The 18,451-nt window shown below is 36.8% G+C and overlaps 1 protein-coding gene and 1 long non-coding RNA gene across 3 annotated transcripts in view; one reads left to right on the top strand and one right to left on the bottom strand.

Annotated features, from left to right (window-relative positions):
• The window catches only part of LOC136842493 (esterase E4-like), a 54,208-nt gene extending 39,095 nt beyond the window's left edge, over positions 1–15,113 (bottom strand). Inside the window, exons 1-14 of one of the 2 annotated variants that reach the window (XM_067109872.1) lie at positions 14,973–15,113; positions 14,338–14,569; positions 13,703–13,814; positions 12,697–12,893; positions 12,342–12,497; positions 11,969–12,154; positions 11,096–11,295; positions 10,026–10,179; positions 9,631–9,815; positions 9,079–9,158; positions 7,255–7,482; positions 4,355–4,490; positions 3,981–4,134; positions 2,930–3,292 (exon numbers count right to left, since the gene is read on the bottom strand). In XM_067109872.1, coding sequence (XP_066965973.1) covers positions 3,994–4,134; positions 4,355–4,490; positions 7,255–7,482; positions 9,079–9,158; positions 9,631–9,815; positions 10,026–10,179; positions 11,096–11,295; positions 11,969–12,154; positions 12,342–12,497; positions 12,697–12,893; positions 13,703–13,814; positions 14,338–14,494 — 1,932 coding nt within the window. In that variant the 5' untranslated portion in view covers positions 14,495–14,569; positions 14,973–15,113 and the 3' untranslated portion in view covers positions 2,930–3,292; positions 3,981–3,993. Of the gene's footprint in view, positions 1–2,929; positions 3,293–3,980; positions 4,135–4,354; positions 4,491–7,254; positions 7,483–9,078; positions 9,159–9,630; positions 9,816–10,025; positions 10,180–11,095; positions 11,296–11,968; positions 12,155–12,341; positions 12,498–12,696; positions 12,894–13,702; positions 13,815–14,337; positions 14,570–14,972 lie in introns of those variants that run through there. The other variant, XM_067109873.1, reaches the window with a different exon arrangement.
• LOC136842498 (uncharacterized) lies at positions 1,514–2,783 on the top strand. The gene is made up of 3 exons (XR_010854237.1): positions 1,514–1,573; positions 1,829–1,939; positions 2,650–2,783. It is a non-coding gene; the product is annotated as an uncharacterized lncRNA (long non-coding RNA).
• Positions 15,114–18,451: the final 3,338 nt, after the last annotated feature.

Below are 18,451 nucleotides of genomic sequence, written 5' to 3'. Positions count from 1 at the left end.
GAAGATGAAAGACCAAACGAATTTTTGTGGCTTTATAATGACACGAGTTAAATCCTAATCATACAAGCTGGAATTTCAATTCTTTAAAGACGTGACTCAAATACCCGATAAAATCATTCAGTAAGATCAACTTGGCTTATAGGGAGTTTGGAGGCAGTCTTATTCTGGGACAGGTAGCGCAATTTAAACATTATAAAAGATTATCTCTTATCAAAAATCTACATCTGCATACTTGTAAAGAGTCAACCATACCTTTCCTTCGTGTTTCTTTGATAGGCTGTATAGTTTTAGATGTTAAAGATATATATATATATATATATATATATATATATATATATATATATATATATATATATATATATATATATATATATATATATATATATATATATATATATATATATATATATATATATATATATATATATATATATATATGTATATATATATATATATATATATATATATATATATATATATATATATATATATATATATACACACACACACACAAATATGCACACACACGCAAAGCTTACTAGATGTCGCATTTAGAAGAAATGAAAACAGAGAATACGGGATAAATACGGAAGAGCAGACACTCCATCTGAGTGCTTAATCCGCCTTTACCACTGAGGTTTTAGGTTTAAGTACGGCGGAAGTTTCCTTGTGGGTAAAATGGCCAAAATGTTCTCAACGACGAACGATATAGTCCGGGAGAAACCTTGTGTCACCCGCCTTGACATTTTGGTTTGACTATAGTATATAAGCCAAGATGGAAGGGGTTAAGAGGAGATCCCGTTCTCTATTGTCTTTTGCATGACGTCATGGTGTAAACATCGTCAGCTCAGCATCAATGGAGTGCCTTCGTAGAGACTTGCACTATCGAAATTTCGTTGATACCGGTGTGAGTTTTATGTGTGTGTTTTTTGGGGGGGACCTCTGTAATGTCTCTAGTTTTTGGTCGGTGAAACGAAAATTACCGATTATCAAATATTATAAAGGTAAAAAGAGCAAATTAACGAAAGCTGACAGGAATTTTCCTAAGAATAAATTTCCTTAATAAAAAATAATTTTGCAGTAAAAATTTTTTTTAGCCAATGCAAAAGGTTCTCTAACTATTAATAACATCAGTAAAAGCCGTAGTGGTAGTGACAATTTCTTGTCATCTAGTGTTCAGAATACTATCTGAATTATCATTGTGATGATGATAATACTTAGAAATCGGAACTACTGACCTCTGTTCTGCTTGATAACAGAAATATAAAAACTCTTGAACCGTGACGTACATTGATAAGGAGAGATGACTAGTTGAATGATATTTTCGGTTGCATCTTGAGACCAATCACTGTTCGAGGGCTATGAAAAGTTAATCATGGCTCTCGCTGATTGTGTTAATGAGTACATGGTTCATACTGATATGAAAAGCTCAACTGTCCACTTAATCTTTTTGAAGAACTTTTGTCTCTTATCTATAAAGCTAATAAAAAGAGACCCAGATCGCATAAGGAATAGTTGTATTTGTTCTCCTAAACACTCTGGGAGTTGCAGGGCACCTGGTCTAATTCTGCTTGTAAGTAACAGTAATTCATCTCAAGCGTTAATGTAAAATCTGAATTCATGTACTCTTCTCGAAATTTAATCAATTTAATTTATGCTGTTGAATGTCATCAGAAAGCTTGTGAAGTGTTTCCGGTCAATGAGGTTTCCTACCAAAGTGGTATTTGCTGACATACTTTCCTCACTTTTACCCACACGAAACTCATGTGAGGGACTGAATCTCGCGCCATTGCCTCGACGACCATGCATTGGGTGTCAAAACCAACAGCGCTGCTGCTGTTACAAGAAGCAACAGTCTCCGCTCAAGAGGACGATTCCTCAGAGGAACAGTTCGACGATGATGACTTGACGCTAGTGGAAAAGACCTGCTTAGGACAAGGTCATAATAAGTTTTTGCCTCTAGATTTGCATACCATTTTAAATTGGGGTACGGGTCACTCTTTCTTTCTCCACTGGGCTATCAATTATGCTTGATAATTTTTCTGGCTGTCCAATATTCCATTGGAGTACATTTTTATCCGATTTCGTATTCAATATGCACTTCAAAGAGTCAATTTTAATTCTATTTCCCATTCAGTGTAAAGTTCAGGCTTACGTTTATATCTCTGAAGATGTTAGTTAAATGTGGATGTGTTAAACATGGCGTTGTTTTCTCAATTTTTAAAATATATTTACCAACTGCCAATTATTAAGATGTATGTTGCTTATTTATCGACTTGCTTATTTATTTAACTGTTGTTTTCATGTGCGCTTTTCTCTATTTCTGTTCGCTGGTTCTTGCTCCTTATGGTTTTTGAGTATTTTGACTTATGGTAACGAAAAGATCCTTATTATTTTCGTCAATTTATTTACTAGTTCATCTAATGATAAATATAGCTATTTTACTGTTATTAGTTTTTCGTATAATAATCTATTGTTGTTCGAATTATATAAAGTCCTAAAAGTTTCTTCTTTCCTTTTCTCTAATTTTCACAAATATAGGGGTTGTATTTTGTGGAGGCTTCCATTTAGTATGTATACTCATTACGAATCTCAATTATAACAGGAAAAAAAGACAAAAACCACCTGTCATTCTCCGTAACCCCATAGGTACGTGATGTCGCATCGCGATCCCGGCTCCCCTGTTCTTGCGGCACCTTTGCACAAGAGGGTGATGCAGTGCCATATGAGACGCCTCTTCTCGACACCGGTGAATCTCTTGGAGATGCCGAGGTTTAGGCGTTCGACTTTCCCGTCATGCCGGTACCATGATTAGTCTTCACTTCTCATGGTCATTTGTTGGTAAGCTTGCTTTATTTTTATTATTATTATTATTATTATTATTATTATTATTATTATTATTTAGAATTCAAAAGACCACAATAATTTTTTAAAGAAATATACAAAAGGCCAGAATAAAGTAGAAAGAAATTATTCAAACTATACAAATCCTTTGGGGGTCATAGCATCTTTTTCTATGCATTTTGTTGTTAAATATGTGAACAATTTCTAATGCTGAAGAAAGCACTACTTTATCTTATCCGCCACCTTCTTTATTATAAATAACTTGTGTTTGCTCAGGGCGTAAGAGCAGCAAAAGAAAACCGTTACCGATGGGTGACCAAGTTTTCTTTTATTCTTTGTTCCGTGAAACTCGGGGATCCACAAGACGACCTGGAGACCTACGGCATAACACATATTCCGAAATGAGAACCATTTCAGTCCGGCCGTCCTGTTGGTTACTACGACATGCCTGTTAATCCAAGAATGGTGCTTAGACCTTACAGAGAAAGAGTGACTTAAATATTTTACTTTTCTTCATTTCAATGTCTGTGAGTGTAGTACTTCACCAAAATCTCAAACCTAATACTCTGTGTTAAAATTTATTAAAGTGTCGCTGAGCTGTTCAATTCATAAACAATTCACTATGAAATTTCATTAATGCAAATTGTATTGTAAATCCTCTAACAAATGCCATGAACCTCTTTATAACAAGAATTGTTAACGACAAATATGTTTGTTTTAATTATGAGCAATCTATAACGGAATTAATGGAAGTGATTCTCTTTCGCAGGAACAGAGCTTCTGGAGAAACACTGTACCTCGCCCGGACTCTACAATTTCTCTAAAGATGAGAAAAATCTCTCTCTTTCTCTCTTCATGTATATATATATATATAATATATATAATATATATATATATATATATATATATATATATATATATATATATATATATATGTATATATACACACACAAATAAAAGAGCAAGGCTATTACATAAAAGTATCGACCAAGCTACAGATTGCTGGAGATGGCAGTGCATTATTTTGAAAACTAAGCATATGTATAACAGATTTTTCTTGTTGGAATAGGTAGAATATGATAATGTAAACAATATCAAAGAAAAGAAAAAGGAGAATAACCAAATTCTACTCTTACATATGAGAGATCTCTAAGGCGACGGACCACAACGCTCGTTAGATCGGCATTTCTCCGTGATGGTTTGTTTGTTGACATCTTGCAGAATCTGACTTGCTTGAAAACCATGTCGTAAATCAGGATTTGGCACAATGTTCTTCCAGAAGTTCAGTTCCTGTAAATCATATGATTTATTAATCTTTCTCATTGATCCTTGAATTTATTCCAAAACCCACATACTTTCTGTAGACACAAAATTATCTTTTTCGTTTTCTTTACACAAGAGACGGAACCATCATAAGGTTTCAACATATGATGGTTGGTGAAGTTGATTAAAAAGACATCAGTATAATGAGGACATATAAGCTGAATATTAGAAAAACTGCGTAACTTACCTTCACATCGAAGGGTCTGTGAACCATGGAGGGCTCAACAGCTATCTCGTAGTAGCCAACAGGCTGGTGAGGCACAAGGGGTTCCCATTTTGGAATGTCCCCCAAAGAAAAACGACCCAGGTCTTCTTGAGGATTTCTAGGGAAAAGAAAAACAAAACGATATCAATTTATGACTGATGTTGGTGGCTCTGGGGCAAGGATTTCTCTGTGTTAAAGAGCGCTTCTTATTTCATATGTCAACAATCACGAAGATTTTGAAGTCTTGATTCAGCTGACGTTTGTTCTTTTCCCACATCAGGAGATGAGCCAAAAGGGATCAAGTCAATATAACGCCCCTAACCAGAACTCCTAAATCTGGTGAAACATCACTGGATTTTTGTGTGCTTCCCTGTTATGTCTAACTCGTACTTCTTATATCTTCTAATCACTGAGTGTCCAATAGTACAGCCTTATCTACAGTTCACATACCTAAGTAGATTAACTGGAGAATTTTTATTTTTGGTTGGAAATGGTAGTTCAACAAACCCTCAAAAGTACCCAATTATACTTCTAACGTTGAATATTATATTACACTACAAAATAAATTTAGTTGCATTATTATTATTATTATTTTTTTTATTTATTTATTTATTTTTTTTTGGTCTATCACAGTCATCCTATTCGACTGGGTGGTTTTTATAGTGTGGGGTTCCGGGTTGCATCCTGCCTCCTTAGCAGTCCATCACTTTTTTCACTATGTGCGCTGTTTCTAGTAGCACACTTTTCTGCATGAGTCCTGGAGCTACTTCGGCATCTAGTTTTTCCAGATTCCTTCTTAGGGATCTTGGCCTCGTGCCTAGTCTTCCTATGATTATGGGTACAATTTCCACTGGCATATTCCATATCTTTCTTATTTCGATTTTCAGGTCTTAGTGCTTATCAATTTTTTCCCTTTCTTTCTCATCTACTCTGGTGTCCCATGGTATCGCGACATCAGTGAATGATACTTTCTTCTTGATTCTGTCAATCAACGTCACGTCTGGTCAATTGGCACGTATCACCCTATCTGTTCTGATACCACAGTCCCAGAAGATCTTTGCCTAATCGTTTTCTATCACCTCCTCAGGTTGGTGTTTGTACCACTTATTACTGCAAGCTGGCTGGTGTTTCTTGCACAGGCTCCAGTGGAGGGCTTTTGCTACTGAATCACGCCTCTTTTTGTACTGGTTCTGTGCCAGTGCCGGACATTCGCTTGCTATGTGGTTTATAGTCTCGTCTTTCATATTGCACTTCCTGCGTATGGATGAGATGTTATTTCCATCTATTGTTCTTTGGACATATCTGGTTCTTAGGGCTTGATCTTGTGCCGCTATTAGCATTCCTTCTGTTTCCTTCTTGAGTGGTCCCCTCTGTAGCCATTGCCATGTTTCATCGCTGGCCAGTTCTTTTGTCTGTTTCATGTACTATCCGTGCATTAGTCTGTTGTGCCATTCCTCTGATTTGTTTTTCATTCTCCTGTCTCTGTATATTTCTGGGTCTTCATCTACTTTTATCAGTCCTTCTTTCCATGCACTCGTTAACCACTCATCTTCACTGGTTTTCAGATATTGCCCCAGTGCTCTGCTCTCGATGTTGACACAGTCCTCTGTGCTTAGTAGTCCTCTCCCCCCTTCCTTTTGTGTTATGTATAATCTGTCTGTATTTGCTCTTGGATGTAGTGCTTTGTGTATTGTCATGTGTTTTCTAGTTTTCTGGTCTATGCTGTGGAGCTCAGCCTTCCTCCACTCCACTACTCCTGCACTGTATCTGATTACTGGTACTGCCCATGTGTTTATGGCTTTTGTCATGATTCCGGCGTTGAGTTTTGACTTGAGTATCGCCTTAAGTCTATGCATATATTCTTTCCTGATTGTGCCCTTCATCTCTTGGTGTTTTATATACTATCCTTCTATTATTCCCAGGTATTTGTATCCTGTCTCATCTATGTGTTTGATGCTATTCCTGTCTGGTAGCTTTATTCCTTCAGTCCTTGTTACTTTGCCTTTTTGTATGTTGACCAAGGCGCATTTTTCTATTCCAAACTCCATCCTGATGTCCCCAGATACAATCTTTACAGTCTGGATTAGGGCATCTATTTCCTTGATGCTCTTACCATACAGCTTGATGTCGTCCATGAACATCAGACAGTTAATTCTGTTGCCTCCTATCTTGAGTTGGTACCTAGTATTCATCTTCTGCAGTACCTTTGTCATGGGAATCATGAGCACTACGAAGAGTAGTGCGGACAGTGAGTCGCCTTGAAAGGTCCTTCTCCTGATGTTAACCTCTGCTAGTCTTGTCCCAGAGTTTGTAATGCTGTATTCCAGTTGTGCATTGCGTTTTTAAGGAAGTTGATGGTGTTTTCCTCTGCCCCATATATTTTCAGGCATTTTATTAGCCACATGTGCGGTATCATGTCGAAGGCTTTCTTGTAGTCAATCCATGCTATGTTTAGGTTGGTTCTCCTTCTCTTACTATTCTTCATTGCAGCCTTTCTGTTAGTGGAGGATGGTGTTTGTATCCTCTAGGTAGTTGTATAGCCTTTCACTAATGATACCTGTTAGTAACTTCCACATTATTGGTAGGCAGGTGATAGGCCTGTAGTTACTTGCTATATTTCCCTTGTTCTTGTCTTTCTGTATTAAGGATGTTCCCCAAGGTCATCCATTTGGGCGCATGGTGGTTTGTGATACAGTGCTGGAGTTGTTATTATTATTATTATTATTATTATTATTATTATTATTATTATTATTATTATTATTATTATTATTCATAAAGTATATATATTCACATGCAGCATGAAAAAAGTCTAATATCTAAATAATATAACTTCCACCGAGAAGAGACAAAAAGACTGAAAAACGAAGGAGCCTTAAACTCACCCAGTGATGATGAAGTTTGCCCACATCTGAAGAATCATCTGGCCCACCCTCTGATCTCTGCTGGATTCTTTTTTGAGGACGTAAGGAAAATCAAAGAGGTAAAGGAGGTCATCTCCATGGGACACATGCGTGTCAAGAGCCGACGTCTTGATTCCCATCTCCTTCAGTTTTTTATAAAGGGGTCCTGACCACGTTGGAGTGTTGGGGTCACGGTGAGTCATGACAGAACTGCCAAAAGCGAGAACGAGGCGGAATCAGTTTGTAGTGAAGGCGTGAGTAAGAGACAGCGTCTACATACTTACTAATTTATTCAGACAACAAACTGACAGGTCAGCAACTCTTGCAAGCGGAAATGAAGCGTCCTACACTAGGTGACAGAAAACAAAGGTCACCACTCAATCATTTGTGTTTGTTGACAGATGAATATATACATATAAATTGATATACAAAGCATGAATAAAGTTATGGTACATATGGCTGAAATTCTGACATTGTAATGCCTGTGGTAATAAAGATAACATTTAACATGACAATAATATGAATGGAGATATATGCTGTGTTTCTTGTGTTTCGCACGGTTGTTGTGAGGAGATTAGTGAGCCAGGTGAGATGATGGTGTGCGGGGTCCACGTGGGACTTCGATGGTATGATAGAGGCACTGGGCATCGCCGCCCCTGTTTGGTTAACATCACAATAATATGAATGGAGATATATGTACAAAAGGTGCGTGACATATGCTGTGTTTCTTGTGTCTGTGTGTTTTGCACACAGAGATGTTGTTGTGAGGAGATTAGTGAGTCAGGTGAGATGACAGAGTGTGGGGTCCACGTGTGGTATGGTGGAGGTACTGGGCATGGCTGCCACTGTTTGGTTAATATGACAATAATATGAATGAAGATACATCTACAAAAGATGTGTAACGTATGCTGTGTTTCTTGTGTCTGCGTGTTTTGCACACAGAGATGTTGTTGTGAGGAGATTAGTGAGCCAGGTGAGATGACGGTGTGGGGTCCACGTGGGACTTCGAAGGTATGGTGGAGGCATTGGGCATGCCCGCCACTGTTTGGTTAACATGACAATAATATGAATGGAGATATATATGTAAAAAAGATGCGTGACGTATGCTGTGTTTCTTGTGTCTGGGTTTTTTGCGCACAGAGATGTTGTTATGAGGAGATTAGTGAGCAAGGTGAGACGACGGTGTGTGAGGTCCATGAGGGACCCTATAAGCTAACTCCCCGTTCATCATTCTATTATTGTTGAGGTTGGTGGAAGAAATTACTTCATAATTTATAGTAAGAGCATTTATTTTGCTCTTGTACTAGGAAGACTTCACCGACTGGTCAGCTGCTATCTTAATTCATATATTTACACACACCTACTGTACATACACACATATACTTTATGTACACATACATACATACATACATACATACATACATACATACGTATATATATATATATATATATATATATATATATATATATATATATATATATATATATATATATCTATGTGTGTGTATACACATGCATACAGACATACATACATATTTACATACACACACACACACATATATATATATATATATATATATATATATATATATATATATATATATATATATATACATTTACCATGAAATTTTTACCTGTCTTGTAATCACATTAAATTGATAAATATTATTATTAGTTTCCAAAATATGAAAAACTTCAGATACAGTTGGCCGAAAGAGGGCTTTTAACTTTGTGAGCAGTTTTCCACTGAATAGAATGTTTACGAGCAAGAAAAATAATAATGTAAATGCAATATTTTTCACTAACGTGTAAACGGGTGCTCCAGATTCAGCAAGGGATGCTGCTGCCTCCCAACCACATTTTAAAAAACGGTAACCGGTTAATGCCTGAAAGTAATGAAATCATGTTCAATAAATCTTGATAAGCGACATTTCTTACCAGATCCTACAAAATATTAAAACCTCTACACTGGAGAAAATTAACATACATTACTGTGACCTGACTCAGGAGACATGCAAGCAGAGAGAGTCTCTATTGGAAGCTCTATTCTATAAATGAAATCATTCAGTTTTTTTACAATTATCTGGAGCTTGTCAGCATCCGTACGAGCTTGGATAAATCAGTTAAATATTAAGTTTTTACAATGTGTAGATTCGAATGCCCGAAGCCCAGCATGTGAGTGCACTTGTGGTCATTTTGTGTGTACATAAACACAGCCATGCTTAAACGTGCATAAAGAGTTAACGACATATTTACAGATCTTGTTTCACTGGAGGTGTTACAATATCTGTAGACTAGGACGCCATGAAAAAAAAGTATATATATATATTTCCCCTAAACTTCAAGTGTTGGACTAACCTCAGTGAGTTGTTCCACCAAAACATCACGAGATGTTTTGGCGTGTTCGCTGTAATAAAAAGCTTCAGCCAAGTCCATCACTTGTTCTTCAGCGTCAGGATCCGGCCAGTTTCTAAAGGGGTATCGTGCCAACTCATTGTAGAGAGCCGTCGCATTGTGCCGCTGCTCCGACAGTATAAGCATGACTAGGAAAAGGAGTTCCAAATTACTCTCTGGTTGAAGAAACCGACAAATTCCCAAACTCTCTTCTGTCACTGATTTCAAAGACTATGTAATATGCTCCCGAGATAGATCTTCAATATGCTCCCAAGAGAACTGGAGATCGATCTCGCGAGCATATTGCAGATCTAAAGATCAAAGTTCAGAATACGGAACTTTGCAAGGACTTCACTTACGACAGACGAAAAGCAGACTTTCCTTGGGGACAAAGCTTATAATCGTGGGTGTTGGACGAAGGGTTAACTCCTTTAGAGGTGCTGGGAGGAAGGGTGCAGGGCGAAGCCCTCCGTCAATTACGGCCAAAAACCAGTTTGGGGTAAATTCGTACTTCTGTGGATGAATGGAGTGGAGAAAGCATGTGGAAAATTAATGCTTTATTATACGAATATATATCTATTCTATTCACATCACATCTTACTATACAAGACATAACAGGAAAGTTTAGAAACATTTCCAAGTACACGCGCCCCAATCCGTGGGGTAATTCGATACAATGAAGCTCCTTGGTGCAGAGGTGTTCAAAATAATATAAAGGTATCGAAGACTGTGGGTAATAAATCGAATCAGATCCATTAAAAATTTAAACTCTCCTGAATTTCTCTCATTAAATAGAAAATCTCAATCCTTCGTCTAGTAAAAAGCATTTTTTTTGTTGAAAGGACTTCACTAGAAGTGACATCAAAATCATAGCATCATCAATAATCCTGGCTTTCCTAACCATGAATGTGTTGTAGTGTGTAAAATTTCTCTCTCTCTCTCTCTCTCTCTCTCTCTCTCTCTCTCTCTCTCAAGTACGGGGGGGGGGCGCTTAAATGAAGGGCTACTCATATACAAAAAATAAAAATATTACCTTAGTTGTTCTGCTTGTTATTACCTCATATTATATTTCAGGCAATAAGCTGACTGGGCATTATGAATATAAAGCCACATATCTAGAATGTTTAGGAACTGGCTAGAAAATTTCAGTTTATGAGAGAAGTGACAGACAGGGTGTTATCTGAACAGAGTTAAAACTCTCAGCACTTGATAAATTCATAAAGTGATTTATCTTATTCATTCTCAGGTATGTAATACCAAATCATAATAGGAAGCAAAATAAAGTGAAACTAACTTATCATCAAAATTATTCAAATTCCAAATTTGTCAATTTTTAGAAAGGGAAAATCTATCCTTTGTTGCAATGGAGAGAAAAAACAAACGAATACATATAACGAAACCACAATAACAGAATAATTAAAATGCTTACATATAATGAAGCCTGGGCCTTGACGATTTGCTCGAATGTCTTGGAGGCAACGCACTCCCGTAAGGCCTTTGAATTTCCAAAGGGGCATCCTAATTCGTGGGCCAGTAATCGTGCTCCGATCAAGGGATCACGCCCAGCGGGGATCACAGCCCAGGGGCAGTATGCTGTTCCGCTTAACATTATTCCGCGGTGAAATAAATCTGCATACGAAGCAAAAATCGAGTGAAATTAAGCTTGGTCATCAGTGATGACGGTAGAGAAAATAACCAGATATACATCCAGTGAAGGCGTATGTGGTCCCAAACCAGGGTATAAGATCAAGCTTGAGAGTAGACATAGTGTCCCTACTGCCAGAATATACCAAGAACTGATCAAATTTGCAACAAATTACAGCTATTTGGTGTAAACTGTAACATGTAAAATGATGAACAAGAGCCAGATAAGAGAGGCAGCGTGAAGGTGCATCAGTCTGCTAAGTTTGACTCTATAGGTGGTGATCATCGGTCCTCGTTTTATTCGGGTTTGGGCCCCTTGGTTTTCCACTTACAGTTTGCCTTGTGTATTAAACTACGATACTCCCAAAGGTTTATTACATTGTCCCTACCACTCCATTTGCGTTGTTTTCTGCCTTTTATATCTCATTGGATCGCTTTGCCTCTGTTCAGTTTTATCTATCATTTCAGCTTCAATTCTTAACTATCATTCTAGTACAACAATTCTTGGAACCAGCCCTGTGAGAATCTAGAAAGGTGGATAAGGTGTCTCGTAATTCCAATCTATAATAATAATAATAATAATAATAATAATAAATAATAATAATAATAATAATAATAATAATAATAATAATAATAATAATAATAATAATAATAATACCTTTTGATAGAGGAGAATGCATATGAAAGTGAACAGAAGCAGCTCCAACAGAGAAACCTCCTAAGGTGACTTGCTTCGGGTCCCCTCCAAACTGAGCTATGTTTCTCTGTACCCAACGGAGAGCCGAGACTTGGTCAAGCAACCCATAATTGCCAGGCAGAACCGAATCCCCCATGCTCAGGTACCCTGTTTCCAAACGTAAAGTGAAAAATGAAGTACTAGGAATGTGATGTATGAAGTACCTTCTGGATACAGAGAAACAATATTTTTGACAATGTCGAAAACTTATACTCACGCGAAGCTTATATTCTAAAGACGAACTTAGATGAACTAACTGACAGAACTAGTGCCTTCAATTAGTCCCTTTACTGACCTAGTGCTCCAAGACGATAATTGATGGTAACAACGACGACATCCCTAGAAAGGAGCTTTCCAGCTCCGTGGGGGGACGACGACCCTCTGATGTAACCACCTCCGTGGATAAAGACAAGCACTGGGAGGAGGCCGCGCTCTGCTCGGTTCTCCTCATCTGTTTTTGGTATATTAAGCCAGGTGTGATCCATACTATGTTTATGAGTATCCCCGTTTTCATAGGCAATTAAGAGATCAGTAATGTATATTTCACAGATCAGTACGGACATTTTCTTTATTGACACTCAATGGGAAAAATGATCATACTGAATTCTTCTGAACTGACGTTCTTCATACTTCATTTATTGGCATCTTACCTAGGTGGGATGGCGTATGAACGTTGAGGAAAAGACAGTCTTCATTTCCCAAAACACCCTTGCTCTCCACGTCATACTGAGGGCAGAATGACTTAAGTCGACTGGCGTTTAGATAGTTCCCTGGCCACAGACCCACCAGGTCTACGGGGTCAGCGAAGCGCAAATCTCCAACAGGGGCCTTTGCGTATGGGATACCTCTGTTCGGTAAAGGAAGATATGGTCTTAGCATCTGGACATCAGGAGGGGAAATATTTAGGGTTTACCTGTGGATATTACGTGCTAAGAAAGAGTTACCGCGAAAGCGAAGTTTCATTTAACAGTGTTTGTATAGGTTTTAAAATATAATGTAAGGTATTATACGTAATCAGGCTATTTGTTCTTTTTTTTTTATTAAAACTCCATAATCATTAAATCTTTAATGAAGCAGATTAATTTCTAAGTCCCTGTTTCTACCTCGACAGCCTAAGCTTGTTCTTAAGCGTTACATTATATTTCCTTTGATGTTGCAGTATTCTTAAATTCACCGTCGACTCCGCACGTTCCTAATTCTTCGGATATTATGTAACAATATTTTTAGATACAACGATATGAATATATGTTGCCAACTCTGACCAAGGTTCCAGTTCTTACTGCTCACTTCACGCATTTCATCTTTTTATTCACATGCCAGTTGAAAAGAAAGCCCCAGTTAATATGCCTTTACTCAATTTTACTTTTCTAAATACTTGGGCCCTAACTTTCCAAGAACTGGCTGCTTTATCTGATGAGAGATCTTTCGTAATATTAAAAAATATCAGTGTGCACTGCTGATGCTGAATTGCGGTTTCTGCACAGTTTTCTTAATTATTTTTTGCCAAAATATAAAAAAGATTTAGACGTATTTGCCTGAAAGTAAGTTACTTAAACATTTTACTAGACTTTTATTCCTGAAAGTAAGTTACTTCAAGAAAAATTCTTCAGAGTTTCAGAAGGCAATGGTGGAGGCAACTTCTAGTCCTGGACTTACCTGAAGGCATGCATGTGCGTGTTTGGATGATGGGGAGGCTGAGTTGGCTCTTTCAATCCAGTAATGGTACCCAAGCTGGTCTTCAGATCGAAAAACTCTTTTATTCCTCCATCTGCAGGAAAGAAAATTTCGTTTGAAGTTGATCATTCTATTTCTCAATTTGTAAGTAATGAATGTCATTTATTTCAATGTCAATTAACCATTCATCCTCAAACGTGGGATTTTATGACATGAATATGTTACAAAAAGCAGTATGTCTGTGACGAAACATTTTTTTTTCTATCACGAATGCAGAATAAAAATGGTTTTTCACCAGGAGATAAAAGTGATAAAAAATAAGAAACAAAAAACTCCAAGATCTTTGATGACGTTGAATAAATATACAAGTGACAAAGGGTAATATTTTTGCTTCTAAGTTCCACTTCTTCGTTTGCCTTTTATTTTCTTTTTTAGCTCCCTGATTTTTTCCTCTTACCTAAGTTTGTATTTGTTTCTTTTTTTACGGGCTTTCTGTAGTATGGAAACTTGCCTTTAGGTCGGTTTCATTTGAGTAAGTAAATAGTAATAATAATAATAATAATAATAATAATAATAATAATAATAATAATAATAATAATAATAATAATAATAATTACCTAGTCCCCGCGTCAGCCTTTCCATCATAGTCACTGGAACGTCTGACGGCAACAACTCAACAGATTCTTCGCCAGTAGTTGCTTGTCCTTGAGCTAGGCCTGTTGCATGCAACAAAAGCAATAGCATCATCGTTGGTGATGTCAATGTCCAATTCATTTTTGTGGTGATGCTGTAGCAACCGAAGTTATTTGGTCTATTGGGGATCGTTCCACGGAGAATGAAATCGAATCACTGCAATAAAAAAAATGTGGTTAATATCGGTAAACCTCAAAATTCAAACACTAATTCTATCAGTTTTTTTAACAGTTTATTTCTCATACTAGTTAATCAAGATGTAAGAGTCGGCGTTCGGGTAAGGCCTATATAATCTTATAGCAAACTAACACTGATAAGGTCCCTCTCCCCTCTCGTAAACTGGAGGTGAAGTATTGGTCAAATGTTAAAATATCAAGTACAACAGCATGAAGGAATCTAAAGTCTGAAACCCGCAATGACTTTCATCTGCCTAGTCCTTGTTATACCAAAAGAAAGTCGAAAATGCTCTTAATTTCGCTCAACACTGACTTAAGGTAATACCTCTATGAGACAATTAAGGAAAATAATTGTCGCGATTTCAGAAACAATGTGTGTGTACCTTGGCGTTCGTTTGCTCTGGGAGGTGTGTGTGAGCCCTGGGAGGTTTAGCAGAAGAAGAACCGCTGGTTAGGCGACAGTGATCTAGAGTATATGACGTCTGGTGGTACCTGGCATACATGATGACTCTTAAAAATACAATCTGCCAGAGAAGATAACAAAGAAAAGTCGAAAGGTGCTTGTTCTATTGTTGTCTTATGTTCTAAAGCATAAGACAGCAAGATTGTTATGATGCCAATTTGTTGGGTTTTGAAGGGAGAATAAGTTGACTGAGATGACAAATAATATTTCTAAGAGTAACAACAACAAATATGAGATGAATCATCATATCAGTCTTCATAAAGAATTCGAACAATAATTCATAAGACCTTTTCCTTGTACCTCTCCATTTTCATAAGATGGCCGAGTGACTATGTTTGGGTATTTAGTTTATTGTTTTGTTTTCTGAGTCAGCCTTAGGCAGAATGGATTCATCTGAATCATTCTTAGGCTAAAGTCATATTAATTTTCTTTATGATCACGCCAGTATCGTAACGGTTTTGATATAAACTGAGATAATGATCAAGATATGGACATTCGTTAGACCATCGAAATCAATTACTATAAAGCCATGAAACACTGGTTCATGTACAGAACGAACAAATAATTAAGTGATAATTCTGTAGCTCTGAGCTTAGCTGTATCTTAACTATTTTACAAGAAAGGCTATGAGAGACCAGACAATAACCTACGGCGATCTTGCGCACTCTTTTTGTAGTAAGTAATCAGTTTAGAGTACTAGTAATCACGAGCTGAATTTACAGAAAGTATTGCATGAAATAAACTGGGCACGTTGAAGATGGAAGTGTGATGACTAAATGATTAGTTTTCTTGGTAAAAAATCAATAACATGCTACCTTAGAATGCAGTTTTGTACTTCAATAAACTTTTTAACAGTTCAAGAATTTTGGCAAAGATTCTGTAGATCCGGACGTACTGTTTTTTGTCAGTTTGACTTAGCTTGGTTCCATATATTCAGCGAACTATATGTAAAGACAAATCCATAAACAAAACGAGAAGGGTAAGCTGACAACAGTGACCTGAAAATTGTTTACTAATGTCCAGAGAATATTAGGTAAGCCGAGTAGACTATAAACCCTCATTTCACAGCTTATCACCAGGAGAGACGGAAAGATCTACAAGATATGATGAACAACTGGATGACACCAGAATATGGACTGAGAATTCGATAACAACAGATACATATAGAAACATAATGCTGACAAAACAAAGATATTATGGTTCGTGTTACTGAAATTTCAAAGTTTCTTATAAAGCAGAGGATCGACATGACTCCAACCCTTGTATTTACTAAATGCATTAGCGAAAATATGCAGGGTCATGCATCCTTTAGATGTATAAATAAAAACGAATTTAGTTGACGAAGTGCTTGGCATGATAAGCCAGCATCTTGTTGAAGGGTAGGAAATACTTTCCTTCAAGTAAAGACCATCAATAGTATCATACACCTTCCCAGGTATATTTCATAATAATATTCCCCAGTAATTCTCATATTTAACTCTATCTCCCTCCCCTTTTTGCAACGGAACAGTTATTTCACTCGTCTATCTCCAAAGAAATAAGAGAAGATAATGATATATAAACACACACACATACACACAAATACATACGTACATACAAACACCCACACACACATATATATATATAAATTATATATAATAAATGTATATACATTATATATATACATATGTATATAAATTACGGTATATATATATAATGTATATACATACATATATATATATACATATGTATATACATATATATATATACATATATATATATACACACACATATATATATATATATATATATATATATATATATATGTATATACATATGTATATATATGTATATATATATATATATATATATATATATATATATATACATATATATAATTATATATATATGTGTCATAAAAATAAATGGTAATTCCGATCTCTGACATGCAGTGGCAATTCAACTTAACGGGCATTTCGGGTGTCTGGCCCTTCCGCTAAGACTTAGTGTTCTCAACTAGGGGGATATTTCAGAGTTTCGGAGCGGGGTGGGGTGGAATTGCGACCATAGATTGGCAGACTCAGACTGGCTCTATGACCACACAAAAAGCAGTGTGCATTGGTGAAAGGTGAAAGGGTGCATGGGCCAAAAAAGGTTGAGAACCACTGCCGGCTAAGTAACGTAGACTGGCCATGACCTAAACGATTGGGTACCACAGGCAACGATCTAGAGAGGGGCCAACTCGCATACCTTAGAGAGAGAGAGGAAACATGCACAAGGCAAGAAACACATTTCACTGCGTAGTTCATCCTAACGCGATGCTTACGTGTTCGTATATCCTGTACACATACATACATACTGGAAAGTGTTTAACATTAAATTACTGTATGGTATTGAGAACAGCAAAGTTTTGTACTATATTAAGTAACTAAAATCAATATATATATATATATATATATATATATATATATATATATATATATATATATATAGAGAGAGAGAGAGAGAGAGAGAGAGAGAGAGAGAGAGAGAGAGAGAGAGAGTGTGCTCACAGTATTGTTTCTATCATGATACAGATTTACTAACTATAAAACATCCACATATACAGAAAAAAATGACTGTACATACAGTACAACAGTACATTTGCATCAGTGTAATTGTTATTGATGCAATTACACTTTATCTAACCAATCATCTCAGCATTTCTACTGTAGGCACGTGACTGTGAGAAGGACAAAGAGTCACGCTCTTATTTAAAAAAAAAAAAAAAACTTTTAAGTTGTAAATTTAACAATGTGGGGGGTGGGGGGGGAGGCAAAGCTATGACTGGCAGATGCTTGGTCAAGAGGTAAAGGGGTGGCGAAGGAGGAAGGCTGTCTGCCTCTCGTCAGGTTCTCTCGGAATCTCTATAAAAAAAAAAAGTTGGACTCTCTCGGGCGCGGTCAGCGGCTCCCTTTTACGGGGTCTGACCCACGGGTCACAAATGCTTGATGCGGTGCCCACGTGGCGTCGCACCTTAATTTCTGGTGCCAAACCCTGGAAGGTCTGGTCAGTTCTTGCATCATTTTTCTCCTCGCTAATGGTATCCTCTGGCTATGGCGGTGGCGTTAGTCCACTAATCTCAACACCAGGGTCCTGCAAGAGAGGAGAGAGCGAGAATAACCTTTTCCAAGAACAAGGAATAAGGAAACTCCAAACTTGGAGTGCCTAGTTGACCTGACAAACAAATTCTGTGCTCTTTGGTTGTTCATTTTCTTCTAGTTTGAGGCGAGTAGGCTGGCTTTGTACAAGATATGCAATTGCAATCATGCCACCTGCATAATCTTGTAGCAATATATATATATATATATATATATATATATATATATATATACATATATATATATATATATATATATATATATATATATATATATATAT

Source organism: Macrobrachium rosenbergii, chromosome 10 (genome assembly GCF_040412425.1).
Source record: "Macrobrachium rosenbergii isolate ZJJX-2024 chromosome 10, ASM4041242v1, whole genome shotgun sequence".
NCBI classification, from domain to species: Eukaryota; Metazoa; Arthropoda; class Malacostraca; order Decapoda; family Palaemonidae; genus Macrobrachium; species Macrobrachium rosenbergii.
This window is presented reverse-complemented; position numbering and strand designations above follow the sequence as displayed.